Source organism: Lissotriton vulgaris, chromosome 2_1, assembly GCF_964263255.1.
Source record: "Lissotriton vulgaris chromosome 2_1, aLisVul1.2, whole genome shotgun sequence".
Lineage (NCBI taxonomy): Eukaryota > Metazoa > Chordata > Amphibia > Caudata > Salamandridae > Lissotriton > Lissotriton vulgaris.
This window is the reverse complement of record NC_141687.1, coordinates 1,219,485,975-1,219,504,136: the sequence shown is the minus strand read 5'-3', so window position 1 is coordinate 1,219,504,136 and position 18,162 is coordinate 1,219,485,975. Positions and strand designations below refer to the sequence as shown.

At 43.1% G+C, this 18,162-nt stretch overlaps 1 protein-coding gene across 2 annotated transcripts in view; it reads left to right on the top strand.

Annotated features, from left to right (window-relative positions):
• The window catches only part of IGSF9B (immunoglobulin superfamily member 9B), a 1,223,958-nt gene that overhangs the window by 823,401 nt on the left and 382,395 nt on the right, over positions 1 to 18,162 (top strand). For both annotated transcript variants that reach the window (XM_086956939.1, XM_086956938.1), the window contains exon 16: positions 11,310 to 11,471. In XM_086956939.1, coding sequence (XP_086813065.1) covers positions 11,310 to 11,471 — 162 coding nt within the window. The remainder of the gene's footprint in view (positions 1 to 11,309; positions 11,472 to 18,162) is intronic.

Below are 18,162 nucleotides of genomic sequence, written 5' to 3'. Positions count from 1 at the left end.
ATTTCTCCATGTCTTTGCTTCTCCAACAACCCTCATCATCTAACACCCCATCTGCTGCCCAAGCCGCAAGTTCTGCTTCAGTCGCTGATTTTTGGATATCTAGTATCTCTGCTCTAGCATCATACCATCGCTCAGCCTGTGATTTTATTACATACATGGGGGAGTCAGTTCGGGACATAGCCGTTTGTCTTGCTATGCTGTCTGCAAAGGCATTTCCTTGACCCACTTCATCAATGATCTTTTTGTGGGCACTACATTTAATTATCGCTACTTTCTTTGGACAAAGCAACGCGTTTAGGAGATCACGCACCAGTTCTCCGTGCATAATGTGTACTCCATGAGAAGTCAAAAATCCACGTTCTCTCCAGAGTAGCCCGAAATCATGCGCTACTCCGAAGGCGTACCGGCTGTCTGTGTATATGTTCACACATAGGCCAGCACTCAATTCGCAGGCTCTTGTCAAAGCTATCAGCTCTGCTGCCTGAGACGATTTTTGTGGTATTCGTGCTGTTTCTACCACTGTCTTAAGTGTCGTGATCGCATATGCTGCGGAAGTCGTACCATCTGGCAGCCTTAAACACGATCCATCAACCCACAGTTCCCCATCCACATCTGGAAGTGGCATATCCTGCAAGTCGACTCGACCCTTTGTCTGTTCCTCGGTCAGGAAAACACAATCATGATGTTTTTCTTCCTGACCCTCCTCAACCGGATAGGGCAATAAAGTGGCAGGGTTCAGGGTAGCGCATCTTTTCAGTGTGATATGTGGCGCCAGAAGTGTAAGCTCATATCCTGTCAAACGTGCACTCGTGAGATACTGTGTCTTTGTTTGATTCAACAGGGCATCTACCGCGTGGGGAACTAACACCAACGATTTATGTGATAAAACTATTCCCTCACTTTGCCGTATAGCTACTGCTGTTGCTGCAACTGCTCGGAAACACCCAGGTAACCCTCGCGCTACAGGATCAAGCATAGCGGAGAAATACGCACATGGCCTCTGCTTATCCCCGTGTGCCTGTACTAACACTGATAACGCGCACCCATCTTTCTCGTGCACGTACAATGTGAAAATCTTTGTGTAATCTGGTGTACCTAACACGGGTGCAGAGCAAAGGGCTTGTCTCAGTTGATCAAAAGCATTTTGACATTCATCTGTCCATTCAAGGGGCATTGGTGTAGTTTTGGACAGTAACGCTAACAAAGGTTTTATAATGTGCGAAAACCCCATGATCCACTGTCTACAAAAGGACGTTAATCCTATAAAAGCACATACATCTCTCTGAGTGCGGGGGACTGGTGTATCTAAAATCGCCTGAATTCGATCTGACGTTAATGCACGCCCCTCCTTAGACAAAAGATGACCGAGGTAGGTCACCTTGGGTCTACAATATTGAAGCTTTTTCTTCGAAACCTTATGATTATTCTGGGCCAAAAAGGAGAGTAAAGCAAGCGTGCTCTCCTCGCATTGGACATAAGTGTCTGCAGCTAACAATAGGTCATCGACATACTGGATAAGGGCAACTCCAGATTGCAATTCAAAAGAATCAAGCTGTCTTTTTAAAGCTTGGCTGTAGATACTCGGACTCTCAGTGTAACCTTGAGGAACACGACAAAATCTATACGATTTATTATTTAACGTAAAGCCAAACAAATATCTACTATCAGGATGGATGGGGATGGAAAAGAACGCATTCTTAAGGTCAATGACACTAAAGGTCGTTGCCGTTGGGGGAACCAATGTGAGTAATGTCGTGATGTCGGACACCACCGGGTATTGGGGAATGACAATTTTGTTAATTTCTCTCAAATCAATAATAAATCGATAGACCTTGTCGTCAGTATCTTTCTTAAGGATCGGAAGAATAGGACTGTTACAAACATTGTAAGGAACCTCCTCCACTACTCCTGCAATGATCAAATCTTGAACAATGTGCGTCAGGGCAATTTCACCTTCCCTGGAAATCTTATACTGTGGTACACGTGGCAAAAGTACTCCCTCCTTTACAGTGATTCGAATAGGTTGGAATAAGCATCTGTCCCACATCCGTATCTGAGGTCGCCCATAACGTGTGTGGGAGAGAGGCTAATGCTTCAATTTCTTGTATAGTGCAAAATCTGTCTGAATCTGGATAATTATCATTCAAAATAACTTGTACTCCTTCCGGAGCGCAACGTATCGTTGCTCGAAAGTATTTGAGTAAATCAATGCCCAGAATGTTATCTGGTGTATAGGGTGACAACAAAAATTGACCAAAACTGAAACATTTATCGAGACAAAGTGCAAGAGGCTTCGATAATGGGCTAGGAGAGGGTGTGCCATCAAACCCTATACAAGTTATCATGTCGCCAGACAGGGGAGCCCTCGGAACCAAGTTTTTAGACAAAGCGCTACGAGTAGCTCCTGTGTCGACTAAAAACTGATCAGTAGAACCTAAAATGCCCGCTGATACATATGGACCACTCTGATCTACTGGCACTTCAACTGATTCCGTACCCCATCCTACGCAGTCCTATGCATGCACGTAATCCTGATGTTCCACATTCTCACCCTCCGATATCTGATACTGGTTCCGTCTATCAAAGGTATTACGTTCATCCTGGCCAAAGCCCCTCTCTTCAAATCTACCACGGTCACCTCCACCACCTCTCGCCCCCGAATAACTGTTCCTTCCACCTCCTTGACCACGCTGACTACGTTGCTCACGAAGTACCGGACAATCATCAGCCCAATGCCCAAACTCCTTACAATAGGCACATTGGTCCTCCGCTATATCCGTACGCCCGTACGACGCATTACCTCCTCCTCGTCTACCTCTATCATTCCCTCTAAATTGTGTTCCACGAACCTGTGCCAACATCACCTTCGTTTTCAATTCCTTCGCTTTCTTATCAACACTTTCTTTAGCCTCCAATTCCTGCCGCTCATAATACTGAGCCATAGTTAACAAAGACGCAGGGGTCGCCGTGGCCCAGGAACTTTCACTCGACTTTAACCGTTTTGCAATCTCCGGTAGGAGATTGGCCACATACTTATCTACAAACAAATGCCTACCCGTATCGTCTGTTAACGATTGACCACTGTAATCATGAAACGCTTCTTCGAAGCGTGTAAAGAAATCAGATACCGTTTCGTCTAACTTTTGTTTGCACAAAGCTAACATGGTCCAATCGATCTTTTTAGAAGGAACAAGCGTTTTTAATTTAGTTAAGATAGCCGCTGGAAGTCCTAGAATCAAATCACATGGTTTACATGCAGGTTCCCTTTCTAAATCTGCCTGGTTTATGTCCTTCCACTTACCCCCAAGTATTGTTTCATCATTATTTTTACGAATCAATCTCCACATATCAGGTGGAAGAATTAACCCAAAAAACAGATCTATATCAACAAGAGTCATAATACAAGACGAAATAGCCCCTTCCACCCCTTCATAAAATGCGGCCGGATTTTTCCGAAGGTCAGGCAAAGAAATTTTAAGCGCCATAACGTCCGCTCTATTCCAAGGCGTATACACCCAATTATATATAAAGTACCCCTTCGCATCCTTCGATAGTTTATCCTCATCTGTACCATCTCCCTTAGGGGGAACATACAAAGGTGCGGCTTCACGCATAGGCATAACATGCACATTAGAATTCTTATCTGAACCCCGGAGAGAACACTCCTTAAACTGCTCAGTGGACTCCGGCCCGGACTCCTTATTCTTTTTCCGTTCGTCCCGTAATTTGGACGTCTCATCCCGCAGCTGAATCAGTTGGTTGAAAAATGTATCAACATCTGCAAGAACAAAGAAACCTTTACCGAGATTCTCATAATGAACCGACACAGCCTTAGTTTCTAGCGTATCCGAATATTTACGAAATGCAGTAATAACTTCATTAGCCAAAGTAGTCAGAAAACACATCAATTCTTGCTCTGTCCATGTACCCCTCGCGGCAATAACGTCAGACACAGTTACAAATTTTGTATTCAATTTACGGGCCCAACTACGCAAATCCGCGGCTCTCTCCGCAGATAACCTAACACTGGACTTATCCCCTTTGTCCGGCTTATCCTGTCCTTCGTCATCAGAATCTGCAGTCGGAGCCGTAGGAAGAACGTACGGAGGCGGCGATCGATCTAATAACGAAAAATCATCAATTTCATTAGTAAGGACAGGATAAAGTAATCGTCGAATAGGAAATTGACCAGTCGCTTGCAATTTACGTTCCCGTTCCTCCCTCTCTTTCTTTTCCTGCGCCTCCTTTTCCTCAAGCTGTAAAGCCTTATCTCGAGCAGCCTTGCGCTGCTCTTTGTCCGCCAAGGCAACTTCACGCTTCATACGTTCACGCACCGCTTACTCCCACATTCGTACACAATCAAACATATTCTGTCTAGACCTTTGCTCCACAAACTGAACCTTTCGTAAATCAAACGACCCATGTAGTGGCCATTGCAATTCAGGATCAGTCTTGGTATATTTATGCCACAATTTACTGTACATTTTAGGGGGAAGGCCAAATTTTATGTACATTTCACGGTTTGGAGTTCCTTCTGGGGGAGCCGGCTGTGATTCCGCTAACCTAATTGAGGTACCATTTCCAAGACAGCACATCCCTCGGAGTGTGCTTAAAACAGGCATGTTCAAAAAGTACCACGAAAGCGTGATACCATATAAATGGCACTTACAGTACTTCACACAAATGTGCCGCTCAGAGGAAAAAAAACAAAATTAGAGAAACATCTCTACATGCCTGCCTATGTGAAGTGCACTACACATATAATTCAAAATTCACAAAGTCAAAATGTTAGCTAACTCAAATCATAGACACAATCATAGAACTTCAGAAAGCGTCCAAAAACTACCTTACCGAACACAAATCATAGAACTTCAGTAAGCGTCCGGAGACTACCTTACTGATCACAAATCTTACCCAAATCAAATATCCAGGTTCCAACTGCCAAGGTCTTTAATCGAATCAGCCAAACGGCGCTTATCCAGCAACACAGACGATCAAGAACTCAGTCGGAGACCGGCGCCACCTGGAAGGTCAGATCAGAAGGAAAGGAAGAAAACACCGTGGGTGCCAAGACTCGGGTCACTCGGTGGCAGCGTACGCGTCCATGGCGAGTTTCCAACCCTTCGTCACGACCTCTCCTTCGGGCATCCGAGTCGCCGATGAGTCCCTTCGTGGTCGCCAATTTGTGGTATCGGGTTCCCAAGGCCTACATGCTCCACAGAAATACCCACTTACACCAAAGAACTGTTGGCACGGAAACTGAAAAGTACAAAGAACAAGTTTATTAAGACCCCATGGGGTGGTGGTACATTCCTACAGCACCCTTCGGCAATGCAAGAAGTATCACACCGAACGTTGGTGTGATTCCGTCTTTTATACAATCTTACAGGTAATAAAAAAGGTAGGCAGTACAGAGTTACACAGCTTTATGTACATATATGGTCATTTTTGGAGCACAGCCAACTCATGGGAGGGGTTACAACTCCACTGGTCAGTTTGGCGGAACATTCCTGAGGGGTGACTGGTCAGTAGAATATGCGCATGTACAGGCTTGACCGTTGCTAAAAATAGCCTGTTGCTGGGCAAAGTCGAGTGGTCAGTGGTACGGACAACGGACTAAAGGGTATGCTGACCACGAGGCCGCTCGTTCCCTAAAATGGCCGCCGCACCATACAAAATGGCGTTTTCTAATATGGCCAAGTTAAGGGAAATAACGTGTAGCAAAGCTAAGCGCTAACCCGGCATTTGTCAAATTACGACACCTTCAACCAGACAGTGAGTACACGCAAAATATTTTGGCATTATTTTTCCCTCCTTTGAAATGCACCACAAATTTTGTGTGTAAATCTAGTGGACCTGTCAAACAGGCTGTGATACTGTAATGTCAAAAGAGGCACTGGGATTGGTGCCTGACTTGCTGGGAAGGCAACAGAAGAGCACCCCTCCCTCCAGGCGTCTGCTAACATTTGCCTATGACAGGGGAGGTCTCTTTTTGAAGTGCTCCCAAGTGTCATATGAAACTCCCAGCAGACTTGTCAAGCATATGTGGCATTCAAGCAGAGCTTAACACTTGAATTTCAAAAATGGATCCTCCCAACCTCCCTTTCATATTCTGTCAGGTTCAGAGGGTCATCACTGCCCATTCAGGGCAGCCTATTGTTTTGCTTAAGGGAGCAAGTTATGTTATGTAATGTTATTAAGATTTATACAGCGCACATATACCAGTGGTGCCTTGGCGCAGAACGAAGGCAGGTGAACTATTCATTAAATAGCAAGGTCTTTAGGGCTTTACGAAAGGATGTTAGAGATGGAAGATTTCTGATGAAAAAGTGGAGGGCATTCCAAAGTTTCGTAGCAATACAGTAAAGCTTCTAACGCCCCATTTAGCCTTAAAGAATCTCTGAGAGAGCATCAATTTTACCCCATTAGACCTGAGACATCTATTTGGGGAGTACCAGTTTAATGACCGCTTCAAAAACTGAGGACCGATGTCGTGAAGGGCCTTATATGCAACACATAAGGCCACAAACTTGATGCAACCCTTGACTGGAAGCCAATGCAGTCTCCTATTGATTAAAACTTAGGGATCCCCAGCAGGAGCCTAGCTGCTGCATTCTGGATCATCTATAATATATGAGTCTGCTTCACGGGCATTCCGTGATAGAGCCCATTGCAGTAGTCCAGTTTAGCCATGACTAGAGAGGTAATCACTGTTTTTCTGCTGTCTATTGGGATTAGAGGTACATTTTTCTTGATCCTCTTAAGTAGAAAGAAACTAGCTGATGATACTGCCTTTACTTGCGCCTCAAAATTTTGTCTCTGGTCTCTAAGCACTCCAACATTTTTTGCTGTGGTGACCGGGATGGGTGCTTTTCCCAATTCATCTGGCCACCAGACCAGTTAGGGGAAAAATTTCTCAAACAGAACCAACTTTGTCTTTCCTAAATTAAGCTTGAGGCAGTGCGAACTCATCCATGCGTTGACTGCCAACATACAATCTCAGTTACTGGTGAGGTAACGTCTTTGCAGATGGACAGGACGATTTGAATATCGTCCACGTAGGATGTCAGCGCCATCCCAAAGGATCAGATTGATGCGGCCAGTTTAGATACATTAGGGCTCATTGAGGAGCCCTAAGGTACTCCACATGGGAGAGTGAAAGATGGGGAATCGTAATTACCCAAGGCCACTGATTGTATCCTATTGGAAAAAAAGAAGAAATCAAAGCTAAAGCTTTGTCCGTAGTGCCCAACACATTTAGACAGGTAAGTAATAGTTTATGGTCGACCGTGTCGAACGCTGCCAACAGGTCGAGCAAGATAAGAGCTGCAGCACCAGACAGCTTTGATTTAATCAGTGGCTTTTATCAAAGCAGTCTCTATGCTGTGCTCTGCCCTGAAACCTAATTGGGATTCATCCAAGAAGTTATGTTCCTGTAGATATTGTGTAAGTTGATTATTCATAACTTTCTCCACCAATTTGGCAGGGAGTTGAAGACGTGAAATGGACCTGTAATTATTAGTGTCAGCTTCATCAAGATTTGATTTTTTTTTAAAGCGGCAGAATCGAACCCTCTTCCAGATGGAGGGAAAAGCACTGTGTTCAAACATAAAGTTAAAGATTGAGTTTAGGCTGGGGCCGAGAATCTCAGGAACTTATTTAAAAATCATAGGGAGGAAAGGGTTATTGGGAGAGCCAGATTTAGCCTGAATAATGTAGTTGGTGACCTCATCCACTGTTACAGCTCTAAATTCTTTGAAGGTTGTCGCATTAGGAAGTTTCGGGACACCTAGGTCTCGAATATCAGACCTTGTCCCATTGTCAAAGGTGGTATAGATTTGTTCCACTTTACTTTGAAAATGTCGAGCTAGTGAGTTGCAAAGTCCTGAGAGTGATTATTCGCTGTTTTACCTGGCACAGTAGATAGACTAGTTACCACTCTGAACAGCTCTTTGGTAGAATTTCACACCTCATTCATGCCTATTTAAATGCTAATTACTGGCTGGCTGAAGTGGGAGAACAAAATGCATATTTAGCTTCCAGGGATTTCAGGTAGGACAAAGGTAACTTTTTGAAGTTTTCCTTTCTGGAATATTTAGAGCACATTTGACTTCACGATTAAACTGGATTTTTAACAACTATTAAAAATAGTTGTTTAATCGTTTTTCTAGCTAGTCCTATCCTGAAGATACAACTTTAGGATTTAATATTGCATCCAAGTGTTTTCCAATGGAACAACCAAAATCTGCTATGGTGAAAATAGCTTTGAAGGCATTTTCAGTGTAAAGACATGTTTAACATTTAATGTTTATGTGTCCTTCTTTTAAATACCATGCATCCTGCGTCCTGCATTTATGTGCAATAAGACCTACTTAAGGTTGACTTATAAATATTTATAATGAAGGTTTAGGCCTGTCAAAAAGGGTTATTTTGACTGGTCAAATTTGCAGTTAGAACCTGCAAAGCCAGGCTACTTGTGGCAGGCCTGCAATCACGTTTACATTGTCACGGTAGTGGATGGCACTATGGGTGCTGCAGTCTACTTGTGTCATTTACGTTACAGGATCTGGGTACACCTTGGTACCATATATTATAGACTTATAGTTAAGTTAAATATTCTCAGTAGGATTATACCAATTTTACCTTGAAGAAAGGAGCAACACAAGAACTTTACCGCTGGTTAGCAGGAGTAAAGTGCACAAAGTTCTATAGCCAGATAAAAGGCAAATAAAATCTGTCTCACCCTGAAGAAAGAGCAGATTCCCAGCACAAACTCTCCCCAGCCCTTAGAGAGAAATGCACTTTCATGTATTTTTAAATGACCACTATAACTACTTGATTGTGTTTTCAAATTTTAAATGTCTTTCTATGTAGACATCTCTGACTAGAAAGGACAAGCATTAAGGTTTGTAGAAGCATGTGTCCATCAGTGTGATCCACAAGGCAATCACTTGATTGAATCTACACGTTTTCTCTAAGCACTACTTGCTGAATGCCAGATAATGCATACAGTTTAGGTAGGCAGTGATCCAGAATGTTGGCACAACCCAGAAAAGAGTTGCTGCTGACATCTTCCCGTTTTTTCATTTTTGTTATCTTTGAGTTGCTGGAAATTAATAACCTTTATTCTTATTCTGGTGCCCTTACACTGTCTTCAGTCAAAATGTTTTAGCCTTCCCAGACTAAAGTTAAAGTCATTTTAGTGTGCAGTTGTTGCTACGCAACTAATGGGTGAGGCCACAAAATAAATATCCTAGCCCAGTTGATACATAGGAAATCACTATCAGTGATTTTGTGCCCACCATGTATGGCTCTGATGCATTTTTCGTTTAAGCCTCAGGGGTGCTTTTTCTACACTATGTGAACAATATGAGTTTAGGATTATTATTGCAGAAGTGAGAACAAGTGAGTAACTTAGTTCCTAAGAGTTGCTTGGACAATAGTTGGCTGGATGTTATAAAGACCCTCTCCTTTGCTGGCTACCGCAGTTGGGAACAGTATTAATAAAAATTCTAGGGCACACTTTAAGAAAATGAATGCACAGAAGTTGACCAACTGGGTGTCTGGTGGCACTTTTCTGGTCATTTTTTGTGCTTCTATGGTTCTTTGTCTACTTCTGGATTTAAATAGTGCATACTCGGGGACTATGGACTAAATTGAAACTGACACTGCAAGTACATGCCATTTCAGAGGTCTAGCTCATTCAGAGTAAACATCTTATAACAAAAATAACACGTCTGTCCTATTAGGTCTCAGGCATATAGGTTATGGGTTGCGACTGTTATACTCTCAAGACTGCACTACAGAAAGTAGTTTACATTATAGTCCTCCTCCTCTGAACAGATCCACCTGACTATGTTTAGAAATCAGATACTATGATTATATTAAGTCTATATTGTAGATAATGCAGCAGGTGCCAGTGAGCCACGCATAGAAGAGTAAGATCCTAAGCAATATGTCAAGATGCTTTCTGGGATGATCCAGTGATATTTATCATAATTCTGACAAAGCTGTATATTCCACCCAGCACACCAGTCTCAATATATAAACCTATTGCCTACCTCTCACTTTAACCCCTTCCATGCTCATGACGAGCTGAGCTCGTCATGCAGTACAGTGCTCCTGTGCTCATGACGAGCTGAGCTCGTCATGAACAATGGGAATAAATGAGTTCCAGCACAGGAGGAAAATTTCTCAAGCAGCGATGTGGTTAAATAAGTGAAAAGGGAATGCAGGATACTGGCCATCCAGCATCCTGAACTCTTTCATTTAGAAACTGTCACTCACAAGTATTCATGATCACTACACTTTCAGTGTAAGCAAATTGTTTGAGAAGCATATTACACAATAATTCCAGTACCAATAACATACCATTCCATGGTAGAAAAGGCTTAGATTTCACTCCAGGGGAAGAACTTTGTTATTCCTTTAATACACTCATTTCAGAGGAATCCCAACTTGTCTTCTTGACAAACTGCTGCCAACGAAAAAATATAAAAAGCAGGGAATGTGGTGTTTGTTAGCAAATCAGCCTGTCCTGACACAATTTACAGTAAAATCTTAAATTCCCTAACTCTACCCGGTTAAATTACAAAAGTGCTACGTCTTCAATTGTTTGCCTTTACTACCCTTCATTGTTTTAAGAGATAACATGGAACTCTGACACCTTTTACCTGTCAGTTTTAGAGAAGTAAAGGCATCCTTGTGATTTATGTGTTACCAACAACTTCTCCTTGAGAGAAGTAATGTTGAACTTGGGTCCTTAAAACCTTTTTTATCTCTAATTGAGAACAAACCTCTTTTAACTTGGAGAGTGGAGTGTAGAGCCCAATCAGCAGGTATCATTAGTTGCTGATCACTTATGTAAATTTTAACCTAGTTGATTTAAATACAAAATCATAAATCCACAACATTTTTTAAGTGTTAATTATAAAACGTTGTTTGTCGTTGTGTCAGTCCAAGAAAGAATTCTGTGAGTTGTAGGTTATGAAGCCTTTTGTTGGACCAGGAAAAGACTTACAGTGGTGGAATATTGTAAGAACTTTCGAGATTTTACAAGTCCCTTCTACACCCGTCACATGAATATCAGAGTGCTTTGGTCTTGAAAGGTCATGTCCCATATCACCTTTGTATTTCTTTTGATGGTCCATTATAAGGTGTCACACCCTACAATATTTTGTGTGTTGTAAATACTCTGTGTACTGATTTACTTTCTCTTAAGGACCTACTTCTTGCCACTGACCACCAGGATGGAAATCTTGGAGGGTTGCAAAGCACTTACAAATTATTCTGTATTTCCTTTGCTATAGACATCTTCCCACCACCAGATCTAACGGAAGAAGGATTAGCTCGGCCAGTCCTGGCTGGAATTGTCGCTACCATTTGCTTCCTGGCAGCAGCCATCCTCTTCAGCACACTGGCTGCTTGCTTCGTGAACAAGCAGCGGAAACGCAAGCTGAAGAGGAAGAAAGGTGAGAATGAATGTGATTAGAGTGATTAGAAAATCACAATTTGTGAAAGAGGGTGGGTTGGAATGGCTGAATTTTTCTCCCACCTACTGAGGGTGTCATGCATAGTATATACATACAGTATTTCAGCCGGGCTGTGTCACTTATATCGCTTGACAACCCCGGCAAATTAACAAGTTTTGCCTTATCCTGGCTTATTTGTAGTGTTGTTTACAAATGATCTCCTTTCCCTCTACAATGTCTTTTCTATATCTGGTCATCATCCTCTTGCCTCTCTGTCAAGACAGCATTTTCATTTAGTGCTGCCCATTCCTTAAATTGTGTTAGCTTAACATTTCATGGTACACCGCTTAATATTAACTTGGGTTTCCTGAACAATGCCGAACTGTACTTCCAATTGTCTTTGATTTCTACTCAGTCTGTATGCAGCGCTGTCTTAAATCTGCATGTTCTGGTGTTCATGGAACTCAGTCCTCTTGGTCATAGTGTAGCTTTTACCCTTGCATCCAGCACTTTCCCACGTCCTACTATTTTCTTTCATCCTTTAGTGTAGTACGCTTAGACGCTGTTATGTTCTCCTCCACTGTGCCACTCTCATTGATCCCCATGCTCCTTTCATATTGTAGGGGATAACTGATATGGGTCATGGTTCCCAGGCTCTGTAGTGAGTTGCTGCCGCCAGATTGTCTCACCATGTGATATTGGGACGGTTTTAGCTCCTGGTGCACTCCTGTTTCTTGTAGTGTGTTACTGTTTTGTGATTTATTTCCATATACTATATCTCTGTGCCATAGTATGACACTGTTACACTTCCTTGTGCTTTTATCTCGATACACTGTCACCTAAGGGGCCCTGGTTTTAGTAGTATGAACCTAATTTAGATTAACATGCTTTACATTCTTCTCTAGTATTGAAGTTTTGAAAAACTACCTAAGGGTATTGAAAGACAGTGTGCAAGTTATCGGCAACAGTGTTAGGTTGACTGGAAACTCAAAATGTGTTTTTGGTTCAGTAACCTGCATAGATTTCTACCCACCTTCACCTTTGGCCTGCAGATCTGCTATTTCTCCGTTGTAGTAACTTTGCTTCAAAAATGTGCAGTAGAAGTAACAAAAATGTTGTGGTTGTCAGCTAGATGGGTTTGCTGCATCATGATTGAAATCTGGTAATATGGGTAACTCATTAATTACTTTCATGGATTTACCAGTTGGAGGGCAAGGAAGTACTCCTTTCAAGTACTGTTGATGCTTGAAGTGAGATGATGGCAATTTTAGAAACTCAAACCTTTGAAGTTTATTCTTTACCATCACTCCAAAAGGTATAGAGTCTCTTACCTGGTTGTAATTTTGCCAAAGTCTTTAGGGATAATTTAATACACACATGTTGGTGAAATACATGGAGCAGGCTCACAAGAGGCAGACAGCAGCTGCTTCTCCTCGACTGTTACGATGAGTTGTCTATCTTCAAAAAGTCTAGGAAATAAAGGATTGTGCTGCTAATGGGAGTTTGCCATCTCACTCAAACATAAAGTGATCTAGAAACCCCATTAGAGTGTGTTTGTTTGCTAATCTCTTTGGGGGCTTGCACACCTCCTAGCTGAAGTACCGGGTTTTTAAGAACCCAGCGGTGCCAGGGAGAACACCCAAAGACTTCGAGTTCTTCCTGTTTCAGACTACAGAAACACAGAGTCTTCTTGGTGAAGTCAAAGATCGTATTTTTTGGCTGCAGCCAGTAACAGGTATCCTAGAAGTACTACAGCATGTATGTTCTCAGGAGACTGCTCCAATTTACAAAGCCAGCCTTCTCTTTTTATACAAAATAATATGCTTCAGGCAAACATTCCTTATTTTACAGTTGACCATACACATATTTTCACTACAAAGGAAAAGCAGAGTCATGATGACAAGCCCACATTTCAGTTTGTCCAGTCCATAATAAATTACCCGGCAAGGCCCAGAACTTTCATCAGATATCGACGGACCTCCAATAAAAACGGGCACCTCCTCCTCGTAAAGCAGGTCATAAAGAAGAAACAGGGACAGGTGTGTGTAAGATTAGGCATGGTTTGTGTGCGATGAGGGGTTTATGACATGTTGTGCCTTGATACTAATCTCATTCGGCCACTGGGAAAGGAACTGGCCGAACAGGTTTGGCTTCAGGCAGTGGACTCAGCTCGCCCAGGTCACAGAGGAGTCAGCGAAGGTATACGTGTCCTTCAGATCGAATTTTAGCCTTAGTTATTTGGCTATGTGAGGGCAATCACAAAATGGCTGCCGCTCACAAAATGGAACCCGAGGGTTCAGGACGAAAACTTCGATTTCAGGGTGACTCCGTCACTCGAATATTACGAAAATGCTTATGCATAGTATTTAAATCATTACCGATCTGCTAATACCAAAATCGTTATGATACGACGATGTTTATGACACGAGTCCAGAATTTTCAGTACCACAGACCCACCTTTTGCCCTTGCATAGGCAATAACCTATACTCACGCTAATCTGAGTCCAGGTCTATATTCATAAAGTCATTGAGATGTTACTGTAGCATCATCCTATTACTTAGTTCATTTCTTGATACAGGTTTCCTTACACATGATGTAACACAGAGGCCTTCATATTGCAGGAGCACACTGTACAGACAAACAGAACAGGAAAAGAATGGCTAAGATCATCCCAATGACTATCAGAATCTTCCATCCCCAGGCAGATATCAGTTCCCAGAACCACCCCATCAAGGACCAGTCTCCTTCATCCACGTGAATGGATTCAGAGATCTTATGCAGTTTAGAGATGGCTTGGTATACTGTCTGAGCGTTGTCTGGGATGAAAATGCAGCAACTCGATTGGATCACTTTACATACCCCACCTCGGTCTGCAAGTATGACATCTAACGCGACCCTGTTCTGAAGAGTCATAAGGCGATCCGACTGGAGCTCAGCAGTCAAGTTACTAAGGGCACCGGCAGTTTCAACTATAGTGGATTCAACCACCCTTGTCAATTGCCTTATGTTCCTGCTGTTCACCATCGGCCCCCAAAACTGCAGAAAACCCTTTACAAAATCTCCGAATTCTTGTCCTGCAGTGTCTTCTTTACTGATGACACCTCTAACTATCCTTGTCCTATGGTAATCTGCCGCGGCCGTGTAGGTGGGAGGCAACAGGAACGAGACAAAACATGTGCCAGAGAAGTCAGGGGGCAACCATGTATAGGCCCTATCATGGCAGATGAAATAAGTACCCTTAGCTGCTAGGAACGAAGGGGAACTTCGAGATGCAAAAACATATGTTTCAGTGCAGACGCTCTTCCCCAACTGAGCTCTGGGATTTTTGCCATTACCTTGCAGACATAGGTGACCCTGATGGGGTACAATCCAAATCGAGGAGTATCTCTTTGCTCGCTGGTTCTCACTCAAAGCAACTCCATATTTTGTTATATTCCATCTAACGTAAGCTTGCAACTCATCTCTAGGAATCGTTCTGTACGAGTCAATTGTTCTGCTCATATTTGCAATTCCTACTACCAATGCTTTGTTGCTTGAGTTACTTCTCGTGGAACGTGGGGATATGGTTCGATGGCAAATATGAACATCGTCTGAAATGCCCACAAAGAACCATTGTAGCTAAATGGTAAGACCAAGTATGGGATACCCTTGTCTGTCGTATATGGCATAAGACCACACACCCAGCAGTTAGTTGTGTTTACTACTAATTGGTGTTGGTGTAAAAGCTGAATGAAAGAGTTATTAATAAACTCTAATCTACTAGAGGACTCATGTTCAGGCAGAGGGTGAAAAGAGTGCGAGGAAACAGTAGGAGGAGGTATGGGCTGTGTAGTGGGTGCAAATGTCACTTGAAAATTGAATAAAACATGTCCTATTAAAAACGTCATTACACCAAGCAACAGGAAAATACAAAATATTAAAGATCTTTTCTTCGTCATCAATATACACATTTTGTCTTTAAAGTTCATTTGTTTGGCAGGTCTCTCCATCTTAAAAAACTCCATCCTTTCTAATTTGCTGCCCGCGGTGGTAGGGTGTTTCTGCTAAAGAATGCTTCTGTCAGTACAGGGCAACTCCCTTAGAACAACCAGAACTGTTGACCTAACGTCTTCAGCTGCTCTCCAAAGACTTGGGCAACCGCGACCCTAGCAGCAGAACCGGATGGCGGTTCGAAAAACAAAAATGAGCAAGTTTCTCAGATGAGAGAGCTGCACAATCAAAAAGTAAAAAGAAATATTTTATTTGTCCATAGTCATAGTTCTCGGCCTCAAATTGTAACGGTTTCTTCCAGGTGCTGTCTGGTCTTGGAATAAAAGTTCAGGCTCTGTAGTGTTCAATCGAATTGACGGAGGCACAGCTTCTTGCAAGATGTTGTCGCTTTCCTGTTCAGATATTGTTCCTTTTAGACGTGCATCGCTAAAAGGTAGAAAACGAGGCACAGTCTCAGTTTCAGAGTCAGCGATCCCCTCCTGGACCCGCCGGTCGTACGGAAGAGGCAGTGGGACCCTCTTACAATGAATGCCGTGGATCCAGTGTTTCTTTCCTTCCACTCGAACAGCTGATCTTGTTGAGAGAAGGACTAGATGAGGGCCGGTCCTCCGAGGCTGGTCATTCTTTGTTCGCTGAAAGTTTTTAATCAGCACCCAGGATCCGGGATCGATCGGATGTCCTGGAGCTTCAGAGGCCTGAGGTAGAGAGTCGTGGACCTGTTGGTGTAAAACACGCAATTTAGCCGTCAATTCATACAAATAATCAAGCAGTACAGGGTATTCGATCTCGCTAAACCTGGTTGGCCTTGGCACTCCCCATATGTTGGCCGGGCGGCCGAACACAATTTCATAAGGACTAAGTCCCATTCGCGAGTGAACAGTCATTCTCGTTGATAGGAGTGCCAAGGGCAGAGCGTCAGGCCATTTAAGACCAGTGCTTGCTTGAATCTTGGCCAGTTTCAGTTTTAGCGTGCCATTATAGCACTCTACTAGTCCAGCTGATTGGGGGTGATTTGCAGCGTGGAATTTTTGCTGTATGCCTAGCCCTTCACACACTTTCTTCATCACTTGACCCACAAATTCACTCCCATTATCACTCCAAACCATTCTCGGCATTCCAAATCTGGGGAAGAATTCTTTGACAAGGGCTTTAGCTGTGGATAAGGCAGTATTGTCCTTTAAAGGATATGCTTCTACCCATCTTGAAAAGGCACAAACAACAACGAGTACGTATTTCAAATTGTTGCACCTTTCCATGTGGATGAAATCTAGCTGCAAAACCTCGAACGGATACGTTGGAGGCGCAAAATGACAAGCTGGAGTTGGGGTTCCCCTACCAGGATTGTATTTCAGACACACCATACAATTCTTGACCCCATTCTCTGCACACTTAGGAATTCCAGCATTTTGCCATACTGGAGCTAACAACTTACAAATCCCTTTCACACTGATATGAGCCATTCCATGAGCCATTGTCACCACTGCAAGCACATACGCATCGGGTAACAACCATCGCTGATGTTCTGACAATTCAACCCAACAACCATTCGCATCCAATGTACCCTTACTTTCTCTCCATTCATTCAACTCTTTCTCTGTGGCTTCAGCTTGAATGGATTTCACGCTCTCAATCGTATCTTCACACATACCAACGTCACCAACCCATCTTGCAGGGCCTGCAACATACATTCGACTCATTACATTTCTTGCAGTTTCTTTCGCAACTTCATCCGCAAACGCATTTCCGCGACCAACATCATCAGTAACTTTTTTGTGTGCACTGCATTTCACAATCTCAACTTGTAACGGCAAGGTCAGTGACTCGAGAAGCTCATTCACCAACTGACCATGCTGGATCTTAGCACCATGTGAAGTCAGGAACCCACGTTCTTTCCACAATCGTCCAAAACTGTGAGCCACACCAAATGCATACTGGCTGTCCGTGTACACATTCACTCGTTTTCCTTTCGCCAACACACACGCTCTTGTAAGTGCAATCAACTCTGCTACTTGCGCTGAATTGTGTGGGATACGTGCAGCTTCAACAATCGTATGCAAAGTCGTCACAGCATATGCCGCAGTCGTATCACCATTCGGCAACTTGAAACACGAACCATCAACCCACAAAGTACCATCACATTCTGGAAGAGGAGTATCCCTAAGATCTATCCTCCCTTTCGTCTCTTCTTCTGTCCTGAGACAGCAATGATGCTTTTCGACCTCATCTGTCTCTACTGAAATCGGCAATAATGTGGCTGGATTCAACGTATTGCACCTCTTTATGTGCACATGACTCGCTAACAGTGTCAGCTCATAACCTGACAATCGAGCACTAGTTAGGTGCTGTGTCTTTGTTCTGTTTAACAGAATATCCACTGCATGCGGGACGATCACAATTAACATGTTATTCATCACTAACCCAGCAGACTGTCGGATAGAAACAGCTGCTGCCGCAGTGGCTCTCAAGCAACTCGGCAACACCTTAGCTACCGGGTCTAAAGTCGACGAAAAATACGCACATGGACGCTGTTTATCCCCAAAAGACTGTGTCAGAACTGACAATGCACAACCTTCCATCTCATGGACATACAATGTAAATGGCTTACTGTAGTTGGTCGTACCCAACACAGGAGCCGAACACAATGCATCACGCAATTCGGAAAAACTTTTCTGACACTCTTCAGACCACGGAATGGGATTC